Source organism: Drosophila sechellia, chromosome 2R (assembly GCF_004382195.2).
Source record: "Drosophila sechellia strain sech25 chromosome 2R, ASM438219v1, whole genome shotgun sequence".
Classification (NCBI taxonomy): Eukaryota; Metazoa; Arthropoda; class Insecta; order Diptera; family Drosophilidae; genus Drosophila; species Drosophila sechellia.
The window spans coordinates 555,756-582,160 of NC_045950.1; the positions used below are offsets into that span (position 1 = coordinate 555,756).

At 48.2% G+C, this 26,405-nt stretch overlaps 1 protein-coding gene across 4 annotated transcripts in view; it reads left to right on the forward strand.

Moving 5' to 3' along the window:
- The first annotated feature begins 16,398 nt into the window (after nt 1-16,398).
- The window catches only part of LOC116800435, a 31,280-nt gene continuing 21,273 nt past the window's right edge, over nt 16,399-26,405 (forward strand). For 2 of the 4 annotated variants that reach the window (XR_004361377.1, XR_004361376.1), the window contains exons 1-3: nt 16,399-16,487; nt 16,559-16,947; nt 16,999-17,213. Coding sequence is in view for 1 of the 4 variants with exons in the window: in XM_032715373.1 (XP_032571264.1) it covers nt 17,700-18,899 (1,200 nt within the window). In the remaining 3 variants the exon portion in view is untranslated. Of the gene's footprint in view, nt 16,488-16,558; nt 16,948-16,998; nt 18,928-26,405 lie in introns of those variants that run through there. The other 2 variants (XR_004361378.1, XM_032715373.1) reach the window with 2 other exon arrangements.

Sequence of the window (26,405 nt, forward strand, 5' to 3'; positions counted from 1 at the left end):
TCTCTGTTGATTGTTTTCAGATCTTTTATTGTTATGCGAGACAAGGCGTCCGCAATATGGTTATCTTTCCCCTTAAGATATTCTACAGTAAAGTCATACTCTTCTAAATCCAGCCTCATACGAGTGAGTTTTGAACTTGGATTTTTCATAGAGAATAGGTATGACAATGGTCTATGATCGCTTTTTACCATGAAATGCTTGCCATATATGTATGGTCGAAAATGATTTATGGCCCAATGAATGGCCGTTAATTCTTGTTCTGTAGTGGACTTATTACTTTCACCTTGAGTGAACATTCTTGAAGCGTATGCCACTGGAAGTTGTTGACCATTGTGATCTTGTGTAAGTACCGCTCCGCATGCCTGTTTACTAGCATCGGTTGTTATGCAAAATTCTTTGTCGAAATCTGGGTACTGTAATAATGTTGGTTTCATTAATTCTCTTTTAAGATATTCGAATGCATTATTGCATTCTGCTGTCCATTCGAATTGGACATTCTTTTTACAAAGCCTCGTTAAGTGGCGTGAATGATCAGAAAAATTTTTAATGAAACGTCTGTAATAATTACAGAAGGCTACGAAACGCCTAGCACTGTCGGCATCTGTTGGTATAGGATATTTTTCTATAACTTCATATTTGGTGTCATCTGGGAGTATACCTTTATCGGTACATTTGTGACCCAAATATGTTACTTCTTTCATAAAGAAGGAACATTTCCCTGGATGTAGTTTCAAATTATGTCGTCTACATAGCTCGAATACGTTAGTCAAATTTTTGAGCATATGTTTTTCTGAACAACCTATTACTACTAAGTCATCCATATATAGAAATGCTTGCGATGGTTCAAGACCAGAAAATGCAAGTGTCATCATACGTTGGAAGGAGTTTGGTGCTACTTTCAGTCCGTATGGTAGTCGCGTGAAGCGATATGAGCCATTGGCTGTTGAAAATGACGTTATATCTCTATACCTTTTTTCTAGTTCTATCTGGTGGAATCCAGACATTAGGTCGAGACATGAAAAATACTTTGCTCTTCCTAATTGATCAAGAATATCTTCTATTCTTGGAAGTGGAAATTTGTCTGATAATAGTTTCTTATTTATTTGACGATAGTCAACTGCTAATCGCCATCTTTTTTCCGTCGAATTCGGAAGTGGTTTCTTTGGAACCAAAAGTAATGGACTATTATATTCAGACATTGATGGTTCAACTATTCCATCATCTATTAATTTTTTTACCTGTCTGGCGATTTCTGGTTTTTGGCTATCTGCCATGCGATAGTTTTTTATATAGACCGGTGTTTTTTCCCCTAATCTGAGTTTTTGTTTGTAGAAATTGTTAGCCGATATTGGTTCTGTTTCTAGACCAAAACTATCGCTAAACTCGGTGCATAACTTAGTTAGTACATTATTGAATTGTTTAGGGAATCTTAATTGTTTTAAAATTTCTTCAGTTCTATTTTCCTTTTCTACTGGTGTTGTAAAAATGTCATAGTCTTTCATTGATTCGCATTTGATCTTCGCGCCATCTATTATGGCGTCTTTATTATTTGTATTTATAATGCGAATCAATGCGTTTTTGCTATCGGCAATGGTGCTTGCTACTATTATACCCGGTTGCAGCTCCTGATTTGGTACTACCACCGTTTTTTCGTTAGTGAGTAATTTGACTTGTCTGATTACTTCACATATAGCTGGCAATAAGAGTGTGTTGGAGTCTAAGTTATGTGTAATTGGTACACTAATCTGTCTACTGAAGTTATTGGGTCTTATTGTGAACCAGTCTTTGTTATTTTGAAACTCTAATACGCAATTGTATTTCTTGATAAAATCTATACCGATTATGCCATCGCATGGTATCGGAAAATTCTCAGGTACTACGTGAAATTCATGTGGCACCAGAACATCCTGAATGCGTATGTCAAGATCTACTGTTCCTATAGACTGTATGGTTCCTTGCCCAATACCTGTAATATTTGATATATTACTGAAATTTATATTATTATATTCCTTTGCTTTGGCTTTTAGCAACGAAATTTCTGCCCCTGTGTCTATTAGTAATGTAAGAACTGTGTTTGTTTCCTGGTTGTTTGTCTTAATGAAAATACTCAGATTTAGGTTTACTTTAAACACTTTTACTGTTGATCTCTTAAGGGGGTCTGGCTGTTTTCCGATTGTACGCTACGCACATTTCGGTTGTTATTATTATTATGACTTTGGTTACCCCTTCGGTTACCTCCGTCTCCGTTATTACCGTGGCCGCGGTAGCCTCCGCGACCTCTGTTGTTATTATTATAACCTTGGTTATAACTCTGGTTATAATTCTGGTTATAATTCCGGTTATAATTATTTCTGCCTCTACCGCGATAGTAGGCATTATAATTGCCACGTCTATTATTCCCATTATAGAATAAGACTGTGTTCGAATTGCCGGTTATTTCTGTACTGCAATGTATGTATTTTTCCATTGCGTCGTTGAATGTACTAAATGTACCTGCAGTTAAGATCATTTTAAGTGCCTCGTTGGCACAGTTTTTGGTCATTGCTGATATCGACTCTTTAGTCGCGAATTTGTCAGCATTATCGGCGTCTAATCCGCCGTCTATGTAAGCTGCCTCGAGCTGCTTACGCATACCGTCTATTTCTGTAACGTACTGAGACGCGGTCTTGCCTCTTTGTTGGGCATTTATTAATTTGGCCTTTATAACGTCAGGCGATTCGCCTTTTACGTTTGCCTGCAATATGGTAATTATTGCCTGTATCGTTGTCGCATGTTCTACTTTATAGTTTAATGGGCCAATAATTTTGGTCTTTATGACCTCTACTGCTAAAGTTTCTTGATCTCCTTTAGTTAGATCCGTCAACTTTAGTGCTGTCACAAACCTGTTTAAATGGAGTTTCTTACCATCGAATTCAGGTACTGTGGCAGATACCTGTTTAACGTATGCTCTCTGAGCTTCTAATGCGTTGGCCATGTTTCCTGTATTTGGTTGTACGGTATTAAATTTTAATTCTTCTATTGATTCGATATCGCTTTCGATATCTAAATCTTCTAGCGGCTGCGACTCGTCCAAGTCTCTTAACTGGCTTTCGTCGAATTCTGCTATTTTGGTTAGTTCTGTTGGGACTTCTATTATAATACTGTGTCTAACACTGGTATTATGTAGTCTTTTACCAAATGAACTGAGAACTTTGAAGCATTGGACTTTATGTTCTTCAGTGAGTTTGCTTTTGTTTGTTATTATCAGGTTTTGTAATTTGTTGTATTGTGTTATCAATACCTTTATGTGAAAAATAAGCGTCTGAGTTTTTATCAGCGCGGTTTTATTAATACATTTATAGGATTTATCAAAAGCATCTCTAATATTGTTTATGGATATGGTTAAGTTTAGCCATTCCATGTATGTACATTTTAGCGATGTAATCGCACTTGTACCCTTTTGGTGTAGTTTCTATTAGATTTTGTCTAATCATTGGCTCGACTCATGTAAGTCTTTTTCAACGATCTTTTGTGAAGCTGATAAAGTTTTAAGGCCAGGTTAAAGGCTGATAGGATAACTAAAATCAAAAGTAGTAAGTACATTGAGTTTAACTGTGGGGTTGTATCCACGACTTCTATTGTATTGACAACATTTGCGGTGTTGTCGTCCGCTTTCGACTGTTTATGTCCCATTTTGATATGGGGAAAATTAGTCTTTATATGTATATCAAAAGTACAAATAGAATTTTAACTTTGAGAATTGGTCAATTATTGTTATCTCGATCAGATATAAATATAGTTCGAAATTTTAATAGGTCTAAACTGTTATTAAACATATTTTTTCTTGATGGATGAATTCATTATACTCAGTTTACATCGGTTGCAATTTGCAATTTTACAATATTATTACTTATTTTAAGTTTAAGACTGAGTATAATGTGTTAGTTATGAAATGGGTCCCTGATAAGTTAGTAATTTTGTTGCAGCGGAAACCGCATCGACAACATTAATAGAATATTTTGGCGGTTGAGGCTATGGCGTATAAGCAGCCCGCCGCTTTACTTCGCACCACGAAGTTGTTTATTGATGGCTGCAAGGCGCTCTTTGTAGCGCTGCCGGTCTTCCTCATTAGTTGCCGTCTTCAGTAGTTCGATGTTGAGCCTCCGGGCGCTGAGCAACTTAATCCGGCGGCCACCCCTCTTCTTTTTAGGTGGGTGCTCCCTCGCTGCAGTCCGTGCCTTGTACTCCTGTATGGTCAAGGGCTTTGGTCCCGCGACGGATCTGCCTCTATTGCCTCTTTGAGACTTGGCAGATCCCTTTGCTCGACAGGAGCAGGGTGTTCGAACGTCGGCTTTGTAGACATTCGCTGTTGTCGTGTGCGGCGCGCCGGTGGAATCCTTTATATTTTTCTTATCCTCGCAGGATGCCGTGCTAATTGCTGTTGCGGCAGACGTCGGGTCTTTTCGGTTTGGGAGATGGTGAATTTTCGATTATTTCTTCATTGGTTATTTCTATTTTTGCTGAGTGAGTTGTGGTATTCGGCTTTCTTTGCTGGCGGTTTTCTTTCAGAAAGTCTAATTCGGCAGTTAATTTCTGTGCCGTTGCCCATGGGGCGGTCTTTTATTTGTATATGATAGCCACTTAATATGTGCTATACCTTTATTTATTTTGTTTTTCTGACATCCGCGTTTGCCCATTACCACACTCTACTCACTCAGTATTTTTTTCCTTTTTCCCATCAGTGTCCCGTCTCTAGGTCTCCCGCGCTGGTGTAAGGGGCGGCCTACCTCTCACACTTGTTGTCGTTGTTTCGAATTCTTAAATCCAATCGGCCGTCTTAGAAGCATTTCCTCAGTAGTCCTCAGGTCGCAGGCTCCTGCCTCACGGCCGCCATGTAATACATCGATCAACACCAGGCAAGCACGTCAGTCATTTTCAGATTGTTCTTCGAAACTCCCACTTTATTGTTCATCAAAATTGATCTTAGCCTAAATACATAAGAAAGCTGTCGACTGCGCCGCCGTCGACAGCGGCAGAAGAGCAGCGTATATATATGTTATATATGAGAGAGAGAGCTTATGCGCATATATGGCCAGCGGCCAGCGTGGGAATGCTGACTTAGCTTGATGCATAAATGGGTGATCTTATATCACGCTCACTTGGGTTATTTATTTATGCAATGCAACTAAGTGTTGGTACAGTGTACCCTCGATATATGCACATACTACACTAGGATGTTATGGAGCACGGTGTATCGTCCTTGGGCGAAGCAACGCTCGCCCTGGGACAACCTTTGCCGACCACTGATTCCACTGTCCTTCTCGAATCCGCTACGTCGCAGTCGTCTCCTCTGGAAGACCACCCGCCGGTCGGTCTGGGCTTAGGATGTTATGGGGTAGGCTGTATCGTCCTGGGGCGAGGCAACGCTCGTCCTGGGACCACCTGTACAGACCACTGACCCTTACGGACACGTCAAGTTCTTGCCTTCCCTTCTGAAGGTCCTTCTGCCGGCCGGAACGGATTTAGGATGTTATGGTGCAGGGTGTATCGTCCGTGGGCGAGGCAACGCTCGTCCTGGGACGACCTTTGCTGGCCACTGACTCCACTGATCCTTGCGACACGCCAGATCCTTCTCCTCCACTCCCAGGATCTCCACTTGCTTGTGGTGATCGTCCTTCCGCGTCCTTCGGGCTTCTTGCCGCCCGATGCTGGCACGGTTCCTTTCCTTCTGACTTGACCGCGCGTTCACACTTCCGATATTACACTTCTTATATTATATCTTTGGAGATCTCACTACTCCTGCGGCGCTTCTCCTGCAACGCCTTGCCACCGTGGTACTGCTTGCTCCTTGACGTGGACGACGAGTCGGCCCGGCCGGGACTAGGATGTTATGGAGCACGGTGTATCGTCCTTGGGCGAAGCAACGCTCGCCCTGGGACAACCTTTGCCGACCACTGACTCCACTGTCCTTCTCGAATCCGCTACGTCGCAGTCGTCTCCTCTGGAAGACCACCCGCCGGTCGGTCTGGGCTTAGGATGTTATGGGGTAGGCTGTATCGTCCTGGGGCGAGGCAACGCTCGTCCTGGGACCACCTGTACAGACCACTGACCCTTACGGACACGTCAAGTTCTTGCCTTCCCTTCTGAAGGTCCTTCTGCCGGCCGGAACTGATTTAGGATGTTATGGTGCAGGGTGTATCGTCCGTGGGCGAGGCAACACTCGTCCTGGGACCACCTTTGCTGGCCACTGACTCCACTGATCCTTGCGACACGCCAGATCCTTCTCCTCCACTCCCAGGATCTCCACTTGCTTGTGGTGATCGTCCTTCCGCGTCCTTCGGGCTTCTTGCCGCCCGATGCTGGCACGGTTCCTTTCCTTCTGACTTGACCGCGCGTTCACACTTCCGAGATCCTTCCGTTAACACTCCGACGCTCCTCTTTGCTCACGCACCGTTACCGTTAATTCACGGTCTTTCCGCTTTGCCCTTCATCGCGGCTGTTGCAAGGCCGCTCCCCTACACGAGATTTGTGGTGAGTTTTAAGACTCTTTACATCTCCCCCTTCCTTTGGAAGTTTTTAAAAACTGATGATCCCTGCGGTTCTCCGCCCAGGTGTCCCTTCGTATAGTCAGCTTCCTTGTTACTTCCATCCCGTGCTGCTGTCTATTCTGCTCCATCCGTTCGACATTCAAATTTTCCCGCCTTCCATTCATCGCTCATCCATTTTTCCACATCGCCGAACTCTTGTTATCGATATCGGTACGCGGCGTTGCCACTATCGATATTCCGGCGTTTCCATCTCGTGCCGATCGCTGCTTCCAGTGTGGACGCATATGAGCATCCTATCGATCATACTATCGACCGATTGTCGCTATCGGGGCGTTACCATCCCAATTCTTTTCTCACGTGCTTCGGTGTAGCTGCTCAATGATAGGTACGTCTAACGTTTTCTTGCGTATCGCCATATTAACGAATCCTCTCTTGCTTCCAGCTCCACCAACACATGTATGCCCCTTCATGCTCCGGGGGCGGCTGCCCCTGGCCCCGCGCGCCCCTGGAGGTCTGCCTGCCTTTCCCATTGAGGCCCGCTTGCGTCTGCGAGTGCCTCCTCGTCCCGCGCCTGCAGCAGCCCCGCGTCGTATGCTGGCCCGCGTGCCTGGCCCCGCGTCACCCCCTCGCGCGAGTTATGTTTAAAGATGCGAAGTCCTTTAGGAATTCTAGCTTGGTGTTGAGGATTTAGTGTAGCTTCCCGAAGTTCCGAAGTTGGTTGGAGAAAAAAACGTTTGTTCTTTGTTCGATGACAAAACTGAACTGATCTTTATTTCAGCGGCGGTCACAATCGAGACCTCCGCTGAGAAGAGTAAATAGGAAATACATAGTGTGCCTTAAATTTACATGCGTAAGTCTAAACCATAAATGCTGCGTCGCAGACTCTGAATTGGGTGGCCGAAAATGTGAAGTGCTGTGTTGCCTATACTTGAGTGGGTTAGTTCTTTGCTGATGTCGTGCTCCTATTACCCAGTCCGAAGGAGTAGGGGTTTCCTGTTGAAATGTAATGTAAACATTTCTCCGCTGCTGGCAAAGGCCGTTCGCTGGACGGTCGTTGGGTGGCCTAATTCAACCCAGTGTTTATGTTTTGGTTACTTTGTACCAATTCCAGGGTAAGCCGGGGTGGCTTTGCTGGAGGGTCTGTGTGCCGGTTGGAACCGGTAACTCCTCCCCTCCCGGATTGAAGTGACGGCCACAACGAGGGAGTCGTCGTCACGAAACTTGGCTCTGCTACTGTAGTAAATTCCACCCTCCTCCTTGTGTAGATGAGGCATGTTGTCGTCGCTACTCCAACTATTAGTAATATGTATAATGCTCCCAGATTTGTTGTTGTGAATTTTTTCCAATAAATGATCGAGTTATTGGCGTGGATGGATCTTAAATTTAATTTGTGTAAATTAATGTCTTCTGTACTCTCGGTGAAATTTATATTCTTTATAATTGGAATATGGGCATCTAACTTTTCTTCATATAATGATATTTCCTTGTCATAAGGAATTTGGTTTATGAATACTTTACAATTTTCGAACGTTACTAAAGCGGATCCCTTTATGGATATGTTTGTGGTACAATTAGATTCAATAATAGTGTTTTGTGTATTTAAAATTAAAATATGTGCTGGTTCTATTTCAGTTATTATTTCTTGATTACCCATATCTTTCGTTTTACATTTTGCCGTCTCCATCGTAAGGATGCTACTGAGACATTCGGCTTTGACATCCTCTTTGATAGACATTGTATTTTCGCAAATATAATATTTATAGACTTTGTTACATAATTCGGAAAAATAATAGACCTCCTTAGCATTCAAATAGGCCATATAATTAGGTACAATTAAATAATAATAATAATAATGGAATAATGTGTGTGAATTTATAAAAGTGTTGCTTAAATGTAGGTATTCTTATTCTAAAGTGTATCTTAATTCCAATCATGAAAGTGTCTAATTCTAACATTTGAAATTTGTATTCATCCGAAAGCTCCCGTAACTCCGGGTCGTTAAACTCTTTTCTGATTATACCCACTTCCTCCTCGGATACAATAAAAGTGGGTACGATCTTTAGTTTGGCTAATAACAAACTGTCCTCTATATTTTTTAAATGGTCTGATAAAATATCCAAATTCATATTTATTCTAGAGACATATTGCATAGTATGTAGAAGATGGTGTTCAGCGCTAACAGTCTTAAACATGTTACCTTTATAGTTTTTCAAAAATTTGTTGATTATTTGTTGCTCCCTATTAATGTGTTCCGTTATGTTGTCGAATCTATTCAAAATGTCGTTATTAATCACCTCCTGCCTGTTTACATTCATCGTGAAGTCTTTCTGATTCTCAGAGATTGTCTTTAAACTATCTTGAATTTTGAGTCCATCTGAGGCGTCTAGGTTCCCTGTTATGATTTTAATTACATTTCCCAATCCATTAACCAATCCCCCTCTTCTGTGTCTTCTTTGGCAACAATGTCTCCACCCTATCCATTAATTGTCCCACCGTTGTTGTTAAGCTTTCGATTGCAAACTCCGAGTGTGTGTTCCTCTCAAGCTTGTTAATAGCTCTCTTGAAGTTGATCGTACCATCGATAAAATCCTGGAGGTTAATTCTGTGGACAAGGAATTTATAGGACTGAACAACTCTAGCTTGTCCCAGGTTAATCTTTAGTAAGGGTAGGCAATGAAAGGCCTAAATTCTGTACTTTTAAGTCTTGGCTGCGATGGAAGTGAACCTGAAAGATCAATAGGGATTTGTTTCTTAATAATTTGGTCTCTGATTCTGGCTTTGTGTAATTTTTGTTTTCTAGCTGAAACTAGCGTGATTCTGTTATCTTTTAGAACTCTATGCTTTGAAAAACGAGGTGTGAGTTTATTTCTTCTATTCTCCTTTCTGAAAACTATATCTTCTGGGTCTACTGAGATTGGTTGGGCCCTATCTTTGTTTAATTTCTCAATTCTAGCCTCCATCTTCTGCTGTAATTGAGCTTTGACTCTAGGATACAATGTGTTTTGGAATTCATTTAATTTTTGCAAATAATCGTGTTCAGTATCGAAAGAAACTTCTTTATTGAACACGTGTGTTCTCCCCGAAAATAATTCAAACAGCGTGAATTTCGTAACTGAATGTATGGCGTTATTATATGTAATTAGCGTTTCACATAATATTTCTTCGTGGTCACAATCCAACTTTTCAGCCTTCCTGTTTTCAAAGATTATTCTGTAAATTTCAGTAAGGGATGAATGTAATCTCTCCACTGGAGAATTACTAGAAGATTGTTGGAACGAAGTCTCGTGTGTCTCAATATTATATTGGTTACAAAAATCCGTAAAAATCTTTCCAGAAAATTCCGTGCCCTGGTCGAACACTAGCTTTGTTGGTATACCCAAGACACAAAAATAGTGTCTTAAGGATTTTACCACATTTATACAACTCCTAGTGTCGGCTGCGAAAATAGCGTGTAATCTTTTAGGCGTAAGAATTTCTTTCAACATTTCGGTCATTATGGGCAAGTCGAACTTGACTTTAACGTCTAAATTTGTTTTTGAATAGAATATAAATCCTAGTCCTGTCTTCATTTCCAAGTTCAAAAGTGTATTGTGATTTAAATTCATTTAATGGTCTATCGGCTGTCTTAATTATTTCATCTTGAGACGTTGGGTTGGATATGCAATTAGTTTCAATTCTTACGCGACTTAGCGCATCAGCTACTACATTCTGTGGTCCCTTCTTGTACTCAACCTCGTAATCATACTCCAACAGCTGGAGTTTCCATCGGACCAATTTTGAATTTGGATCTTTAAAATTCATTAACCAAGTTAACGGTCTATGATCCGTAATGATCTTAAATTTTTGACCAAACAGGTACGGACGGAAATATTTGGTGGCCCAAATGATTGCTAGCATTTCTTTCTCCACGGTGGAATAATTTTCCTCCCATGGATTTAGTGTTCTGCTCGCAAAGGAAACTGGCCTGTCTGAACCTACCGTACCTTGTGACAGTACCGCACCTATCGCCACATTACTAGCATCTGTTGTCAATATAAAGGGTTTCTTGCAATCAGGGTATTTCAGCAAAGGGTCGTTACACAGCAGGGTCTTGCACGTTTCAAACGATCTTTTGAACTCTTCCTATACTAATACCGGTGCTTTGCCCTTTAACTGCTGTGTCATTGGTTTCGTTATTTTGGCAAAATCCCGAATGAATTTTCTATAATATCCCAGAAGGCCTAAGAAGGATTTGATCTCCTTCCTGGTAGTCGGAATTGGGAAAGCCTTCACCGCCGCAATCTTCTTGGGGTTTGGCTTAATTCCATCCTCCGTGACAATGTGTCCCAAATACTCAATCTCCTTCCTTAAAAATTCCGATTTATCTGGTTGAATCTTTAAATTAGCCTGACTTAATCTGCGAAACACTGCGTCCAAATGGGTGATGTGATCTTGTAAGGATGGTGAAAAAATTATGAAACTCTTTGAAATGTTGCTGGAGCGTTTGTGAGACCAAATGGCATACGAACAAACTCGTAATGCCCCCCTAGTGCCGTGAAAGCCGTTTTAGGTGTGTCATTGGGAGCCATCTCAATTTGGTGGTACCCGCTGGCCAAATCCAATGCCGTGAAATATTTCGCCCTACCGATTCTGTCGAGTACATCGTTGGGCATGGGATACCTATCCTTAATCGTTTTTTCGTTCAGTTTCCTGAAATCCACTACCATTCTCCACTTCTTTGTATTTGAAGCGTCCATTTTCTTAGAAACAAGAAACACTGGGGCGCTCCACGGTGAATGACTGTGTTTAATAATGTTTTGCTGTAACAGTTTACCTATCTGATTGTGGATCTCCGCAGATTCCGTTGGACTGAACCTAAATGGTCTACAAAATATGGGTCTTTCGTCTGTCGTCTTTATTTCGTGTTTCACCTGGTTTGTAAATGAGAGTTTATCCCCCTCCCGAAACACTAGGTTTAAAAATCTTCTCCATAATCGATAAAGTTGTTGTTTTTCTTCATCATTCAAATGCTCCACACGAATGGCGTCGAGTATAGAAGATGGATCTTCCTCCCTGTATTCGATGTTATTGGTCATCACCTTAACGTAGGCGAATTCGTCTTCATTAAATTCCTTTACCTCTAACATCGAATCCAAAACGAACCTCTTCTGTTCCACGGAAAAGTTATTAACTTCGACTAAACTGGTGTTGTTGTGCGCCCTGTAAATTCCCCCCGTGATGAAAAAGTCGTCACCGAGACGAATGTGGTCACACAAAAATGGTCAAGCTACGACTCAAGCTAAGTGACACATGCACCGTGGATATCAAAAATCATTTGGCCAATATAAAATTATTTCGTATTCTTTGCGACCTTTATTATTTATCTTTATTTATTAATATTCTTTTCTTTTTGTTTGGTTATAATATCACCAAAATTTTTCTTTGTCTCGCCAAATAATTTTTACCACTGCACAGTTATCACTTTTATCACAACGCCACAGTAAAGTGTCTACTTGCTCTCTTCCTTTTTTTGCTTCCCATGTCGCACGTTATTTTCTTTTAATATTTTTTATGCTCAGAAATAATTTAAAACAAAATTTTACTACTCACAGATAACCATTACTAGTGTATGTGTATGCTTACAATAACAACATTATGAAGCGACCCATCCCGGTTCGTAGTCGTCGGCTGCGCCAGTTATGTTTAAAGATGCGAAGTCCTTTAGGAAGTCTTGCTTGGTGTTGAGGATTTAGTGTAGCTGCCCGAAGTTCCGAAGTTGGTTGGAGAAAAAAACGTTTGTTCTTTGTTCGATGACAAAACTGAACTGATCTTTATTTCAGCGGCGGTCGCAATCGAGACCTCCGCTGAAAAGAGTAAATAGGAAATACATAGTGTGCCTTAAATTTACATGTGTAAGTCTAAACCATAAATGCTGCGTCGCAGACTCTGAAGTGGGTGGCCGAAAATGTGAAGTGCTGTGTTGCCTATACTTGAGTGGGTTAGTTCTTTGCTGATGTCGTGCTCCTATTACCCAGTCCGGAGGAGTAGGGGTTTCCTGTTGAAATGTAATGTAAACATTTCTCCGCTGCTGGCAACGGCCGTTCGCTGGACGGTCGTTGGGTGGCCTAATTCCCTTACCTCCCCGCCCCTCCTTACCTTAAGGCGATAGCGCTGCCCGCCAAGCTCGAATAACTTGGTCCAGTGCACTCTTCGCTTCCGTGCCCCTTGTCGAGCCGCTTCCTCGGCCACCCGGAGCAGCCAGTCTTCCGTTGGCATCTCTCTCCACCTCTGCTCGTCCAGCGACGCCTGCTTGCAGTGGCATGGGCGCTGCGGCGGTTGCCGCGCTTCCGGGCACGACGTCTGCCTCGGCAGCCTTGGTGGTGGCGGCGCCACCCCTGGTACAGGCCAGCACTCCCTCTTCTCCGGGTTTGCTTCTCCAGGGCTCTCCTCCCTCGGAACCTCCTTCTCTGGCCTCTTACCAGAGGCCTCGGGCGCGTAATCGCGGATCGCGTGACTCCTGGTCCGGTGTTCTCCAGCCGATCTCTTCCGCCTCCTCCCAAACACGGGCTTCCGGCGCGTGCTCGGTCTCCTTCGATGCGGGCCACGTCCACGTCACCGACTGTTGGTGCCACAGACGCCCTCCCATCTCGATCGTGCGGACCACCTGGCCGACGTGTGCCTGTGGATTCTCCCACGCCTGTTGTCTGTCATACCGTGGTAATTTCCCCTCCTAGGGTGGTGGTGTCGGCGTGCGAGGTTGCGGCGGTGGTGTTGACGGCATGCGCGTCGGCCGTGGTGGCGTCAGCAGCGGCGCCTGCGCCGGCGTCGGCCGCGGCGGTGTCAGCATGTCCACCGGATCCTCGGTCGGTGGCGCGACTCCGAGGCTTATCCGTCCCTGGCCCTGCGTAGCCCGTCGGACGCTCCGGTAAGCCATCCGCGCAGTCTCATCCTCGTCTGGTGACACCTCCGGCGTGACCGTCTCGCCTCCGTCATCGTCTTCCTCGCTCTCCGAGGTGATGACCTCGGCCGCGCCCTCCGTCTCCGTCATCGGTTGGTCGTCCTCGAGTTCGACGTCCGGAATTTCCTCCGGGTCCTCCACACTTTCCGGGGATGGAGATCGCGACACCAGGGGTGACGCCAGGATCTGGAGGTAGGAATCGGAATCCCTACTCCATATCGCCCCGGGCTGTTCCCCGGCGCCGGTCTCTCGTACTCCCCGGGCGTGAAAAACGTGCCATGGTGATCTCAAATTGAAAGGACCAGCTCGAGCCGCGCTCTCCGCGACGAAACGTCGCTTTTGCTTCTGCTCCTTGTGCCGTTATTCCGTGGGCCCGTACCGGTAACGGAGCTTTTCCCCTCCGTATACTCGCCTCCCACCACTGCTGCAGGGATCTCTGCCTGGGCCTCCAAGGCACTCTTCAACTCGTCTTCCGTAGTGAGCTCGTCGAGGTCGCGAATCACGAATACCTTGGATTGAGTTAACGCGCGAAGGCTGGCGCGGTCTCCTAGCACCGCTCCCATGTCCATCTTGAGCTTCTGCGTCAAGTCTTGGGCAGAGGCACGTAGCGCGAGGAGCAGTTCGCCTTTGGCCGTCTTCTTCACCCTTGTTACGTTCTCCCCGATGGCCCTGAGCCTAGCGTCCTGCCCTCTTGTGACCATCGACAGCAGTTCACTGTACGGTAAGCCAGCTGAGGGGGTGATAACCAGCGCATCTGGCCTCTCCCTCGGCGGTCTCTTCTTGCGCGGTCCAGGCGGTTGCTGCAATCTTGGTTGCGACTTCATTCCCGCTACAGTCCCGCAGCGTTCTGGTGGTCGGGTCGCTGGGCTCTCTTCGCAGACAGCGCCGTGCGATCCTTTGGCTTAGGACTAACCTTACCGTTGCACGGTTCTTCGTGACTAGCATCTGCTCTTGCCGTGCGTCCGACCTGCGATTTTTCCGCCTCCGGCAGCCTAGTGCGCAGCTTTAATTGGAGCTCCTTCAATCTGGCGAATGAGTTCTTCATAGCCAGGTTATTGCTCCTCACCCCGTTATGGTTGACCTTCATCAGGAAGTCGTCCAGGATTGCTCCCATCTCCTCGATTTCTAGCTGGGGGGTCTTAACCCGCTTTGCTAGTTGAGCTCTGGTAGGGGGGGATGTCGCTTCCCAACGCCAAGCTTTCTTCTTCTTTGCTGGGTGCACTTGTTGTATTGCTTAGTCCGAGCAGGGCAAAAAAAAGTTGCGACGGTGGGAGATATACCGCTCCAGCTCGGTCGCCAGAGCCCCGAGTTTATAGTGTGCCGCCTACGCGGGGAGCTTTGCTATTGGTCTGCTCCTTGACTTTTTACACTCATCTTCTGCCTCTCCTGCTCGGTTTATGGATCTGTCTCCGGGTTTCCATGGGATGTTGCCAAGGATAACCGTTGGCCGCCCATTTATGTATGCTACGCCCGGAGAACAGATCGTTAGGTGACTTCCGTAGCTGCTAGCTTTTGTCAGTGCATGCACTGAGAAGAAAGCGCCACCTATGCCAGGGGACTCGTGCAGCCGACCAGCACTGCTAGACCTGGGAGCTTTGCCGTTTACCAGCACTGCTATCCGCCAACTCGATGCACTTCGCGCGCGCCCGCGCTTCCCGGCTTCAGATCGCTGATGTGTTCAGTCTTTTCTTTCTTGGTCGTTTTGTGTTCCAGGACGTGAATTTCTTTATCGTGTACGGCCCGTCAAATCTTGAGGCCAATTTTGCCGCGAAACCTTCGGCTGCCTTTGACAGGTGGTGCTCTTTGGCCCATACTGTGTCCCGCACCTTGGGTTTCCATGGCCGTCTTCTGAGATTATAGTGTCGTGCCTGATCCTGTGCTGCCTTCTCCATATTTCTCCTCACCAGTTCGAAGATTTCTTTTAATTTTTCGGCGTTTTTTCGTAAAACAACACGTTGGGCAGCCTCGGCTCCCTTCCCTGCGTTATAAACGCCGGCGAGTATCCTGTGGTCTCCGCCACACTTGTGTTGACCGCCAGCTGCAGCTCCGGCCAGTGCTCGTCCCATGTCCTCTGATCGGCACCTGTGAATTGCGCGATCATTGTTTTGACGGTCCTGTTGGCCCTTTCACATAGGGTTCCCTTGCGGTGTATATGGAGCCGTGAGCTGGTGTCGTACCCCCAGCTCCTCCAGAAACTTCCTGAACGCCCTACTTGTGAACTGCACGCCGTTGTCTATGATCATCACTTTGGGCACTCCGTATCTGGCCACTATCCGCTCTCGAACGGAGTTTCGCAGCGTCTCAGTGGTCGCTCTTCTCATAGGGACGATCTCGGTCCACTTTGAAAATCTGTCCACCAGGACCAGCAGCATCGAATTTCCATGCTTCGATCGTGGCAAAGGGCCCACGAAATCTGCGCACACGGTTGCCCATGGTTCTGCCGGCACCTGTGTTAACATCTTCTCGGCCGCCTGTAGCTGGCTGGGCTTGTACTTCATGCAGCTCTCGCAGTTTCGCACGTACTTTCTTACGTCTCGATGCATTCCCGGCCAATGATACCGAGCTGCAATCGTCTTGCGGCTTCCCAAGTGTCCTGCAGTTGGCATGTCGTGGTTTTCGGTCATGACGCGCTGTCTCTGCCCGATCGGTACACACATCTTCCACGATGCCACCTCCTCGTTGCCCGCCCGATGCAGTATGTGCCGGTACAGCTTGCCGTCTTCCTCCAAATAGTCCGGAAATTTTTGTGGCTGCTGCTTCACTTTTCTTCGCATCTCCTCCAACCACCTACATCCCTGCTGCTCTCTCGGTTGTTCGTCGTTCTCCACGCTCACTCTTCGGCTCGTCTTCTGCAGTGGTTGTCTCGAAAGCGCGTCGGCGACGATGTTCAGCTGGCCCTTCCTGTACGAGATCTCGAAATCGTACTGTTGCAGCTCCAACGCCCACCTCGCTATCCTGCCGGACGGACTCTCGATGTTATTCAGCCATTTCAGAGCCATATGGTCCGTGATGACCTTGAATTGGTAACCCTCCAGGAACGGTCTCAACTTCTTGACAGCCTATACTATTGCTAAACATTCCTTTTTCGTTGCAGAGTAGTTCCTCTCCGCTGTGTTCAGCGTTCTACTGGAGTAGGAGATTACTCGCTCGCCTCGAGCACCCTGGATTGCACCCAGCCCATAGTCGCTGGCATCCGTCTGTAACACAAACGTCTTCGAGAATCGGGTCGGCGACCAGTCTGGCCTTGACGGCCTCGAATGCGCCTTGGTGGGCGTCTTCCCATTTCCATTTTGCCTGCTTCTTTAGGAGCGCATTCAAAGGCTGTATCAGCGTCGCAAAATCAGGCACGAAGCGTCTGTACCACGATGCAACTCCCAAGTATTTCCTCAGCTCCTTCACGTTTCCTGGCGGCTTCAGTTGCGCTATTGCCGCTACCTTCTCAGGATCCGTTCCATTACCTTGATTCGTCACGCGGTGACCCAAGTATTGTAGCTCCTTCCTAAAGAATATGCACTTATCCGCATTTACTTTCAGGTTCGCCGCCCGTAGCCTCTGGAACACCTCCTTCAAGTTCACACATCGTCTACATCGCCGTGAAGACGGACGTCTTAAAGTAACGCTGCGCGAAAAATTCGAAATTGTTGAAGCTGTGTCGGCCGGTGAGTGCGGCAAACTGACAGAACAACACGGTGGAGTCGCGCCACAACGTTGCGCTGCAATCCCGCGAGTTAGTTGCGCGCCTGTTTCAGGTAAATAGGTAAATTATTAGCTGGCGTTTGTTGCAGCGGATAAAACAGCTGATAGCGCTGCCAACTCGGCGCAACGGGTGATCTGAAGAGGGCGGCGTTGCCAGATCAGCCGTGTGATCAGTGTTGTGTTGCGACAGTAGGGCGGCGTTGCCAGATCAGCCGTGTGATCAGTGTTGTGTTGCGACAGTAGGGCGCGAAATTCAAAATTAAATTCAAAATTAAACCGTTGAAATTTAATTTAATTGAATTTTGTAACTGGTTACTGGGAGCGCACAAGTCGTTAGAAAGGGGAAAAGGCACAAAGGTCGCGGACAGACCAAAAATCATCTTCTCACCGTGCTGGTGCCTAAGCAGAGGCTCTGGTGTCCGAGACGAGGCGGTACAAACCTCCATCAGTAAAAGCCATGGGGAAATCCGTGGCCCACGTGGGAACCCCTTTCTAAGGCTGGTGCTTCGCCTAGGTAACCTTAGGCCATCCCCCAGTTGATGGACAGCTCAGTGGGGGGCAGTCCCCCTGATCGTAACGACCCGTTCAGGAGGAGCTCCCGACTTTCGAGATCACCCACCAGAGGAGTCGGTAACCCGTCCCATGGTGACGGAATCCCAGTCCTGTCGGTGGCGAGGGGTGAGCATGCAGGCTCCCAGCCGCCGTTGACTAGCGACTGCAGCGATGCTGTAGAGGTGGAGAACTTGGCTCCTACAGCATCTACGACCGCGACAAGTCAGAAGTCGATGGACCACATCGCCGTGCCATCGCAAAAGACGGGAGGGAAGTCCCCAGCTGGTTCCCCTCATCGGTCTTCGGACCTAACCACGGCTCTCCAGAACGAGGACCTGAGGGGCATTCTCACCAGGATGAATGGCAAGATAAACATCCTGCTATCCGCTTTCGAGACCCAACGGCACGTGACACGAGAGACAAAGGGCATAGCGTCCGAACTCTCAGCCCTTAACAACAGGGCGATAGATCTGTACGAAGGTACGTCTAGCGAGCACCGCTTGAAGAGCAGTGCTACCCAGACGGAAGTACAAAAGCCTTCGAAAAAGGTTTCTAAAAAGGCGCAGGTACCCAAAGTGCAAGTGCCAAACGCCCAGGCGCCCAAGCCGATCAACCCTACATTGGGTGGCAACGGTGAAGAAAAGGCGCCATCCAGAACTAACGAGTCCAAACCAGGCAGCTACGCATCTGTCGCCAAGAATGCTAGCACGGGTGCAGAGTGGACCAAGGTGAAGCCTACGCGCCTGCGTAAAAAACCGGAGGCACTCATTGTAAAAAAGACAGCAGAGGCTTCGTACGCAGAGATGCTTCGGAAGCTAAGATCGGACCCGAGCCTTAGCGAACTGGGCAGCCACGTACGTAAAATCCGGAGAACGCAGAAAGGTGAGCTGTTGCTTGAGGTAGAGGGGAAAGCTTCGGAAAGCGTTCCCAAGTTTAAGAGCGACCTGGAAGCGGCGCTCAATGACTTGGCCTCTGTGCGCACGGGAGCGCAAAAAATAGCTCTATCTTGCAGCGGATTGGACGAGGCTACGACAGCAGATGAGCTCCACAGCTACATGGTCGCCCAATTCCAGGGTCTGCAGATAAACCCTGAAGATATCAGGGGCCTTCGCAGAATGCGGGATGGCACGCAGATAGCCTCAGTGCTGCGAATGTGGCGATACCAGTCCTTAAACAGGGAACCTTAATCGTTGGATGGTCAAGATGTCGTTTCACCCAGGACGTCCGACCCACGAGATGCTACAGGTGTCTGGGCTATGGTCACCGATCAGCTACCTGTAAGGACACCGACAGGGCAGACTGCTGTCTTAGATGCGGTGAGCGTGGGCACAAGGCAAAGGGGTGCGTTGCAGCACCAAAATGCCTGATCTGCAGCAGCGAGGTGGACAGAAACCACCCGACGGGTAGCTTTGCGTGCCCGACTTACAAAGCGACCCTAAAAGAAGCCAAGAGCCACCTCAATGCACGGCCATATTAGCGTAGTACAGCTCAATGTCAATCATTGCGCAGCTGCTCAGAGCCTCCTGGCCCAGACTGCGGCTGAACTCAATGTAGACATCATGCTCCTAAGCGAACCCTACGTCTCTGGTAGTGGACAATCATCCATGATCCTTGACGAGACAGGTAAAGCAGCTATCAACTGCTGCAGCTCTCTCCACGTCCAGGAACTGGCGGCTTTACCTATGCGGGGTATCGCTTATGCGAGGGTAAAACACGTGCACATGTACAGCTGCTACGCTCCGCCGAGCGACACCCCCGATCAGTTCGAGGAGTTCCTGGAGGCGCTCGTGGACCATGCTAGAGGGCGAAGCCCGAAGGTCGTTGCCGGCGACTTTCATGCCTGGGCAGTGGAATGGGGCAGCAGGAAATCCAACGCCAGAGGCCGAGCTGTGATTGACGCCATGGAAATGCTGGACCTTATACTGCTGAACGACGGACGGAAGTCGACGTTCAACAACGATAGGGGTACGTCCTTTATTGACGTTACCTTTGTCAGCAGAGGGCTAATGGACATCAACAACTGGATGGTCCATGACGTCATGACGCTGAGCGACCACGCCCTGATCTCTTTCAGTCTCTCCCCGGAGGGCATGCCCGGGAGACGGCAGAGCAGAACAGCCGGGAGAGCATGGGACACCAGGAAGATCGATGAGGCCATGCTGGCCTATCAGATCAATTCCCTGGAAATCCCAAATGGGGACGCAGAGAGTATGGCGGCAGGCCTCATGTTTATGCTCGAAGGAATCTGTGACGCAACCATGCCTAGGAAAAATAAGGCACAGCGCAAACCACCCGTTTACTGGTGGAGTGCCTCCCTAAGCCAACTAAGGTCTGATTGCCTCAGGGCTAGGAGAACGGCGCAACGAGCCAGAGGCAGTACCCACCACGCGGAACTCTTGGAGGCTTTCAGAAGGAAACGCCTAGAGTTCAAGCACGGCATCGCGGCTGCCAAAGCGCGGTCGTTTAAGGAGCTGCAGGATAGCGTAGACAGCGATACCTGGGGCCTCGCCTACAAGCTTGTTACCAACAAGCTAAGGAGGAGAGCGGCAACCCCATCCGACCCGGGGGTCCTGGCTAACATAGTAGGGGAGCTATTCCCAAAGCAAACCACTCTATGGAGGCCAACAGAGGCAGCCCCTGCCCCAGATTTCCAGTGCGTCACTGTACTTGAAGTCGTCGAGGCAGCCAAGCGCATCAAACCGAACAAAGCCCCTGGACTAGACGGTATTCCTGGAGCTGTTATAAAAGCAGTGGCGCTGGGTAGACCTGAAATCTTCAGGGCCACCTTCCAGCAATGCCTTCTGGATGGAATCTTCCCAACAAGGTGGAAAAGCCAGAAGCTAGTCCTGTTGCCGAAAGGCAAGGGACCAGCACATGCTGCAAACAGCTACCGCCCTCTATGCCTACTGGATATAGTAGGAAAACTATTCGAACGTATCCTGTATACTAGAATAGAGGCAATCACCGAGAGCACCAACGGCCTGGGAAGCCATCAATATGGCTTCCGGAAAGGAAAGAGCACACTGGACGCTCTTTCGGCCGTTAGTAACATCGCCAAGACCGCTCTATCTGGTGATAGATGGTTAGGGGGCAGGAAGGAATACTGCGCTATAGTGACTCTGGACGTAAGGAACGCATTTAACACCTTCAGATGGCCCGTAATACTCGCAGCCATGAACCGCATGGGAATCCCGGAGTACCTAAGGATAGTCGTTGGCAGCTACTTTAGGGATCGGGTCCTATGGTATGATACTGAAGATGGCCCAAAAAGATACCGAGTTTCGGCAGGTGTTCCCCAAGGATCGGTACTTGGACCAATCCTATGGAACATTATGTACGATGGGATCTTGGGCATCAACAGGCCCGTAGGAGTAGAGCTGCACTGTTTTGCTGACGATGTGGCAATCACAGCTGTCTCTAAAACAATCGCAGGGTTGGAGGACAAATGCAACTCTACGATCGGTGCTGCCATCCTGTGGCTCGAGAAAGCCGGGCTAGCAATAGCGGCTCACAAGACCGAAGCAGTCCTTCTCAGCAGCAGAAAAAAGGTGGAGAACATGCTGGTCTCCGTCAATGGCACACAGGTGACCTCTCAAGAGTCCCTAAAGTACCTGGGGGTAATGATAGATCGCAGACTATCATTCAAGGACCACGCAAGCTACGCCAGCAAGAAGGCAGCAGTCACAGCCTCTTCGTTGGCTAGGCTTATGCCCAACGTCGGAGGCCCAAGACACCCGGCCAGGAAACTGCTGGTGTCAGTAGCAAAGGCTTCTCTGCTATACGCTGCACCAATCTGGAGCAATGCCACTAGCAGGGGCTCATACCTGAAAGGAGCTCGTTCGGTGCTTCGGTCAATGGCCCTCAGGCTCATTAGAGGTTTCAGGACCATATCCGAGGACGCGGCGCTAGCGCTGGCAGGCCTGCCGCCTATTGATCTGGAGATCAAGGCTCTCAGCCTAATGCGAAGTGGCGCTTCCAAGCATGAGGCACACGAGTGGCTAACAGGTGAATGGCAGAGCAGATGGCAAACTTCGCGACGGGGGAGGTGGACTCATCAGCTCAACCCTGAGTTGACGGTTTGGGCAGAGTGCCAGCACAAATGCTTGGACTACCACCTAACCCAGTTTCTTACGGACCATGGCTGCTTCCGGGCCTACCTACACCGGTTCCGTCACGTAGAGTCAGCTCGATGCATATTCTGCGTCGACGGTGAGGAAACAGCGGAACATGTGCTAATGCACTGCTCCAGGTTCACGGCGGAGAGGGAGCAGCTAAAGACGCTGTCAGGTACCCCGTTCAGCCCTAGTGGCTTGTTCGCGGCTATGCTGGCGAACAGCGAGGCTTGGGAGCTGGGACACAGCCTTATCATTAATATGATGAAGCGTGTCCGATCAGACGAGATGGCCAACAGAGCGGATGTCTAAGCCCAAACTGGCGCCCTGGGTGACGGCGGGCGAAGAATCCTACCCCAGAGTTCCCGGCTCGTCGTAAAAAATCAACTAAAGGGTGGAAGGAGGAGCCCCCATGGACTACACTGAAGGCAGGGAGTGCGACCTGGCCTCACATCCTGCTCACCGAAGTCATACCTTGACTGGCAGTCCCGGTGAGCGAGTAAGGACTGAAGAGCACGCGGAGGTTTTTGTTTTAGTACGTAGGCATAATTCCAATAGGGCTTATGAATCGTGCATGCCACCTACGGACAGTAGGTGGTATCTTTAGAAGATTTTAATTTTCCTACCGTAAGTCGAATAATAAAAAAAAAAAAAACCTCCTTCAAGTTGCGCATGTGTTCCTGCAGCGTCCGTCCGATCACTATGATGTCGTCCTGATATGGGCTTCTAGACGGCTCAATACATCCTTTCTCCAGCAGCTGGTCGACCTTGGCGTTGATCTCCACTTGCATCTTGGGGTTTTTTTGGGTACTGCCGCTGCTTGACTTGTTGATCGTCCTTCATCGTTATTCAGTGCACTGCCACGGTTGACGTTCCTTGAACGTTTTCTAAACTGGTTAACTCCGACATCAGGAATTCGTCCACGTCCTTCTCTGAGAAGTTACCCCTCGCCACGACTGCCACTGAAAGCTTTTCCTTTGGCCTGCTTTGTCCCGTTGAGCACACTGGTATAGTTACGGTCAGTCCGGCGCACTCCACACGTGCTCCCACTTTGTTAGGAAATCCCAACCCAATACCAGTGCGTCGATTATGTTGTGTAGGATCAGTTGCATCCGAACGGTCCTCTCGCCAAGTCGACTTCGATCATCGATGTGACATCTTCGTACCGTCCATCTGCTATTCTCACTTCTCTTCTCGTAGGTAAGACCTCTCTGCCGCCTGCAACCTGTCCGCCAGCTCCTCGCTAATAAAGCTGGCCGTGGCTCCAGTGTCCACCGTGGCCTTTATCTCTACTCCGTCTATGAGCACTGTGGCGGACAGTTGCCTTTCTTCCGCCTTCAGATTGCCCATTAATTTTGAAGGGCTGCATCTTGCGAACCCTGGTTGCCCCTCTGAGGCTGGGGTCGCATGGCGTTTCCCGATCTGTGGCAGCATTCCGAAGTCCTTGGACCGATTCTCCCGCAGGTCCAGCAAAAATTGATCGGCCGGTTCCTGCACTCCTGAGACCAGTGGCCCTGGCCACCGCATCTGTGGCAGGCTTGTGCTGGGTTTGGCACAAAACCGAGCGTCTCTTCTGTTGTTGTTGTTCCTCGCCGGGTCTGCGGGGTCATCCTGGCACCTTCTGCACACCACGTTCTGATCTCCCCTCCGGAAATCTCGCTGGTGGCGGGCCCTATTATTCCGCTCTAGATCGAACCGTTCCCTTTGGGTGTCCAGCTTATCGAACTCGTCGGTCAGAGCCATCAGGGCATCCAGATGTCGGCACTCATACGGGCGTATAAACATGCGTAAGGCTGGCGTGCTGTTTTCCCTTATTCTGAACAGCGTCTCCTTCTGCGACATTCCTAAAGGCCGCATCAGGGTCTGCATGTCCACCATGAAGTCCTTAAAGTTTTCGTGCCGCTGCTTCCTCTGCCTGACCTGGTCCGCCAGCTTTGTCATGAACCCTCTATGCAGGAAAAATTCCTGGAAGCTTTTTATGAACTCGATCCATGTCTCCCAGAACTTGTTGTTGGCAAAAAACCACTTCAGGGCCCTGCCCGTTAGTAGTTCCGGCATCGCTCTTGGGATCTGGTTGATGTCGAGTCCATATGTCATTGCTGACCATTCCACCTGTTCCAGGAACTCCAGCGGCTTCTCGTTCCCGTCGTAACGGAAACTCCACTCTCGCACTTGTTTCGCCACCTTTGCGTAGTTCTGCAGTGCTGCCCTTGCGGTCTCCCGCCTATCATGGCTGGCTTCCCGCCGCTCCCTTCTTCCGCGGCTGCTGTCTCGGCGTTCCTGTCCGATTTCTTGCCTTTTAGATCTGCTTCCGCTGCCCTCCGCCATGCTAGCGAAGTCGAGGCTCCTCACCAGGCCTTCTACGCCTATGACTTTCACCTCTACGGCCGGTCTCCTTCCATACTCCTTTTCCAGCGCTTCTATAATTGCGACAGATTCAGGCTCATCTGGGGTCTGGTCGATGAACTCGGACAACGTCTTCCGCATTTCCTCGACCAAACCTTCTAGCTTTATTCCGATTGCTCTTGCTATGGCGCGAAAATCATCTTTCTTTAAGCTGTACAGCCACGACTTCCCCATCTTGCTCTGTTTTCCTTTTGCCCGGACAATCACGCTTGGGCGCCAGATGTAACGAACTGATTTTCTTATTTCACTCGCTACGGATTGCAGCGGCTAGCTCAGAGAGTTTGTGCGTTCGTCCCACCTAATTTATGATTTGTGTGATTGCCCGACCAAGGAAAAGCAGTGGGTTCTTAATATAGCCGTTTTTTCTGCTGTTTCTTATATTATATCTTTGAAGATCTCACCACTCCTGCGGCGCTTCTCCTGCAACGCTTTGCCTCCGTGGTACTGCTTGCTCCTTGACGTGGACGACGAGTCGGCCCGGCCCGGACTAGGATGTTATGGGGCACGGTGTATCGTCCTGGGGCGAGGCAACGCTCGTCCTGGGACCACCTGTACCGACTACTGACTCCACTGACCCTTACGGACACGTCAGGTTCTTGCCTTCCCTTCTGAAGGTACTTCTGCCGGCCGGAACGGATTGAGGATGTTATGGTGCAGGGTGTATCGTCCTTGGGCGAGGCAACGCTCGTCCTGGGACGACCTTTGCTGGCCACTGACTCCACTGATCCTTGCGACACGCCAGATCCTTCTCCTCCACTCCCAGGATCTCCACTTGCTTGTGGTGATCGTCCTTCCGCGTCCTTCGGTCTTCTTGCCGCCCGATGTTTACACTGCTCCTTTCCTTCTGACTTGACCGCGCGTTCACACTTTCGAGATCCTTCCGTTAACACTCCTTCCGTTAACACGCTCGGCCTCCTTCCGTACGCGATCTCGCTGTCTCACTAACTGTCCCGCATCCGTGCTCGCTCCTACCCTTTATAGGCCTCAGAGATCCCGTTATTTCCCTTTTTGCGCACGGCCCGCTCGGGTACAAGGTCCACGTATTGTGCCGTTGATTCACGGTGCGTCCTCTTTGCTCACGCACCGTTACCGTTTGACCTGTCTGCCCTTGACTCGCTGGAGTCCAAGGTCCAAAGCGGAACCGTTAGTTCACTGTGCGTCCTCTTTGTGCACGCACCGTTACCGTTCGACCTCTTCGCCCTTGGCCAGCTGTAGTCTAAGGTCTAGTGCGGCTGTTGCTAGGCCGCTCCCCTACACGAGATTTGTGGGGAGTTTTAAGACTCCTCACATAACAATGTATATTTTTTAACGCTTCTGTGCAGAGGTTTGTGGTACATAAAAATATTAACAGACTTAAAATGCGATTAGCATCGGTTCCCACTCACATGATTTTTTTTTTGGTGTATGTGTTATTTCTTTATTATTCCCTTCAGTTCTCCCACGCCGCTGTCTTTTGCCTTGCCGAAAATTTAGAAGCTGTGTGGGCGGTGTTGGTGATGGTGGTGGTGGGTGGTGGTTTTTACCACTAGTTGAGAGCCAATTATTTAAAGATTAATCGCACCGCCTTGCGATGCTGTTGTCGTCAGAAATCCTCCAGAGGTGAAGGGCTTCCTTCGCTGGCCGCTCCGGGGAGTCCGGGGAGCAGAAGATTATTATTTACGTTGAGAGGAACTTTCCTCTTTTAACTGCTAGCCTTGTGGTCTGGCAGAGAAATTAATGAAAATATGTTTTACGACGCTTAGTCGGAGTTGACGAGCTGCCGCTCTTTATTCTGGTATATGCAAACTGAAACTTAAAATGATTCTTAAAGCTAACAAAGACTCGCAGCGGCCACGCAAATATGCTGTGCACGGGTTTCCAGCCCAATGCTGGGTCAGCACTTTGATATTATGTTTCATACACTGAGCCAACTGTTCTAGTTCGTTGGATTGTGTTAACTTATATAGCTTGGGATCAAAGAATACTGAGCACGTCGACGTTGAATTATCCGTCAACAATAAAACTAATAGTTTGGGATCCACAAATCCTGAACACGCCGTCGTTGAATTTGCCGACAAAAAAAAATTCATATTCTAAAATAATTTCAAATCAAATAAAAGATTTCAAAAATAAGACTTCAAGACTTCTGTTTAGCTATTGAGCTTTTTCAATAGATGTTGCGAATAATAAAAAACC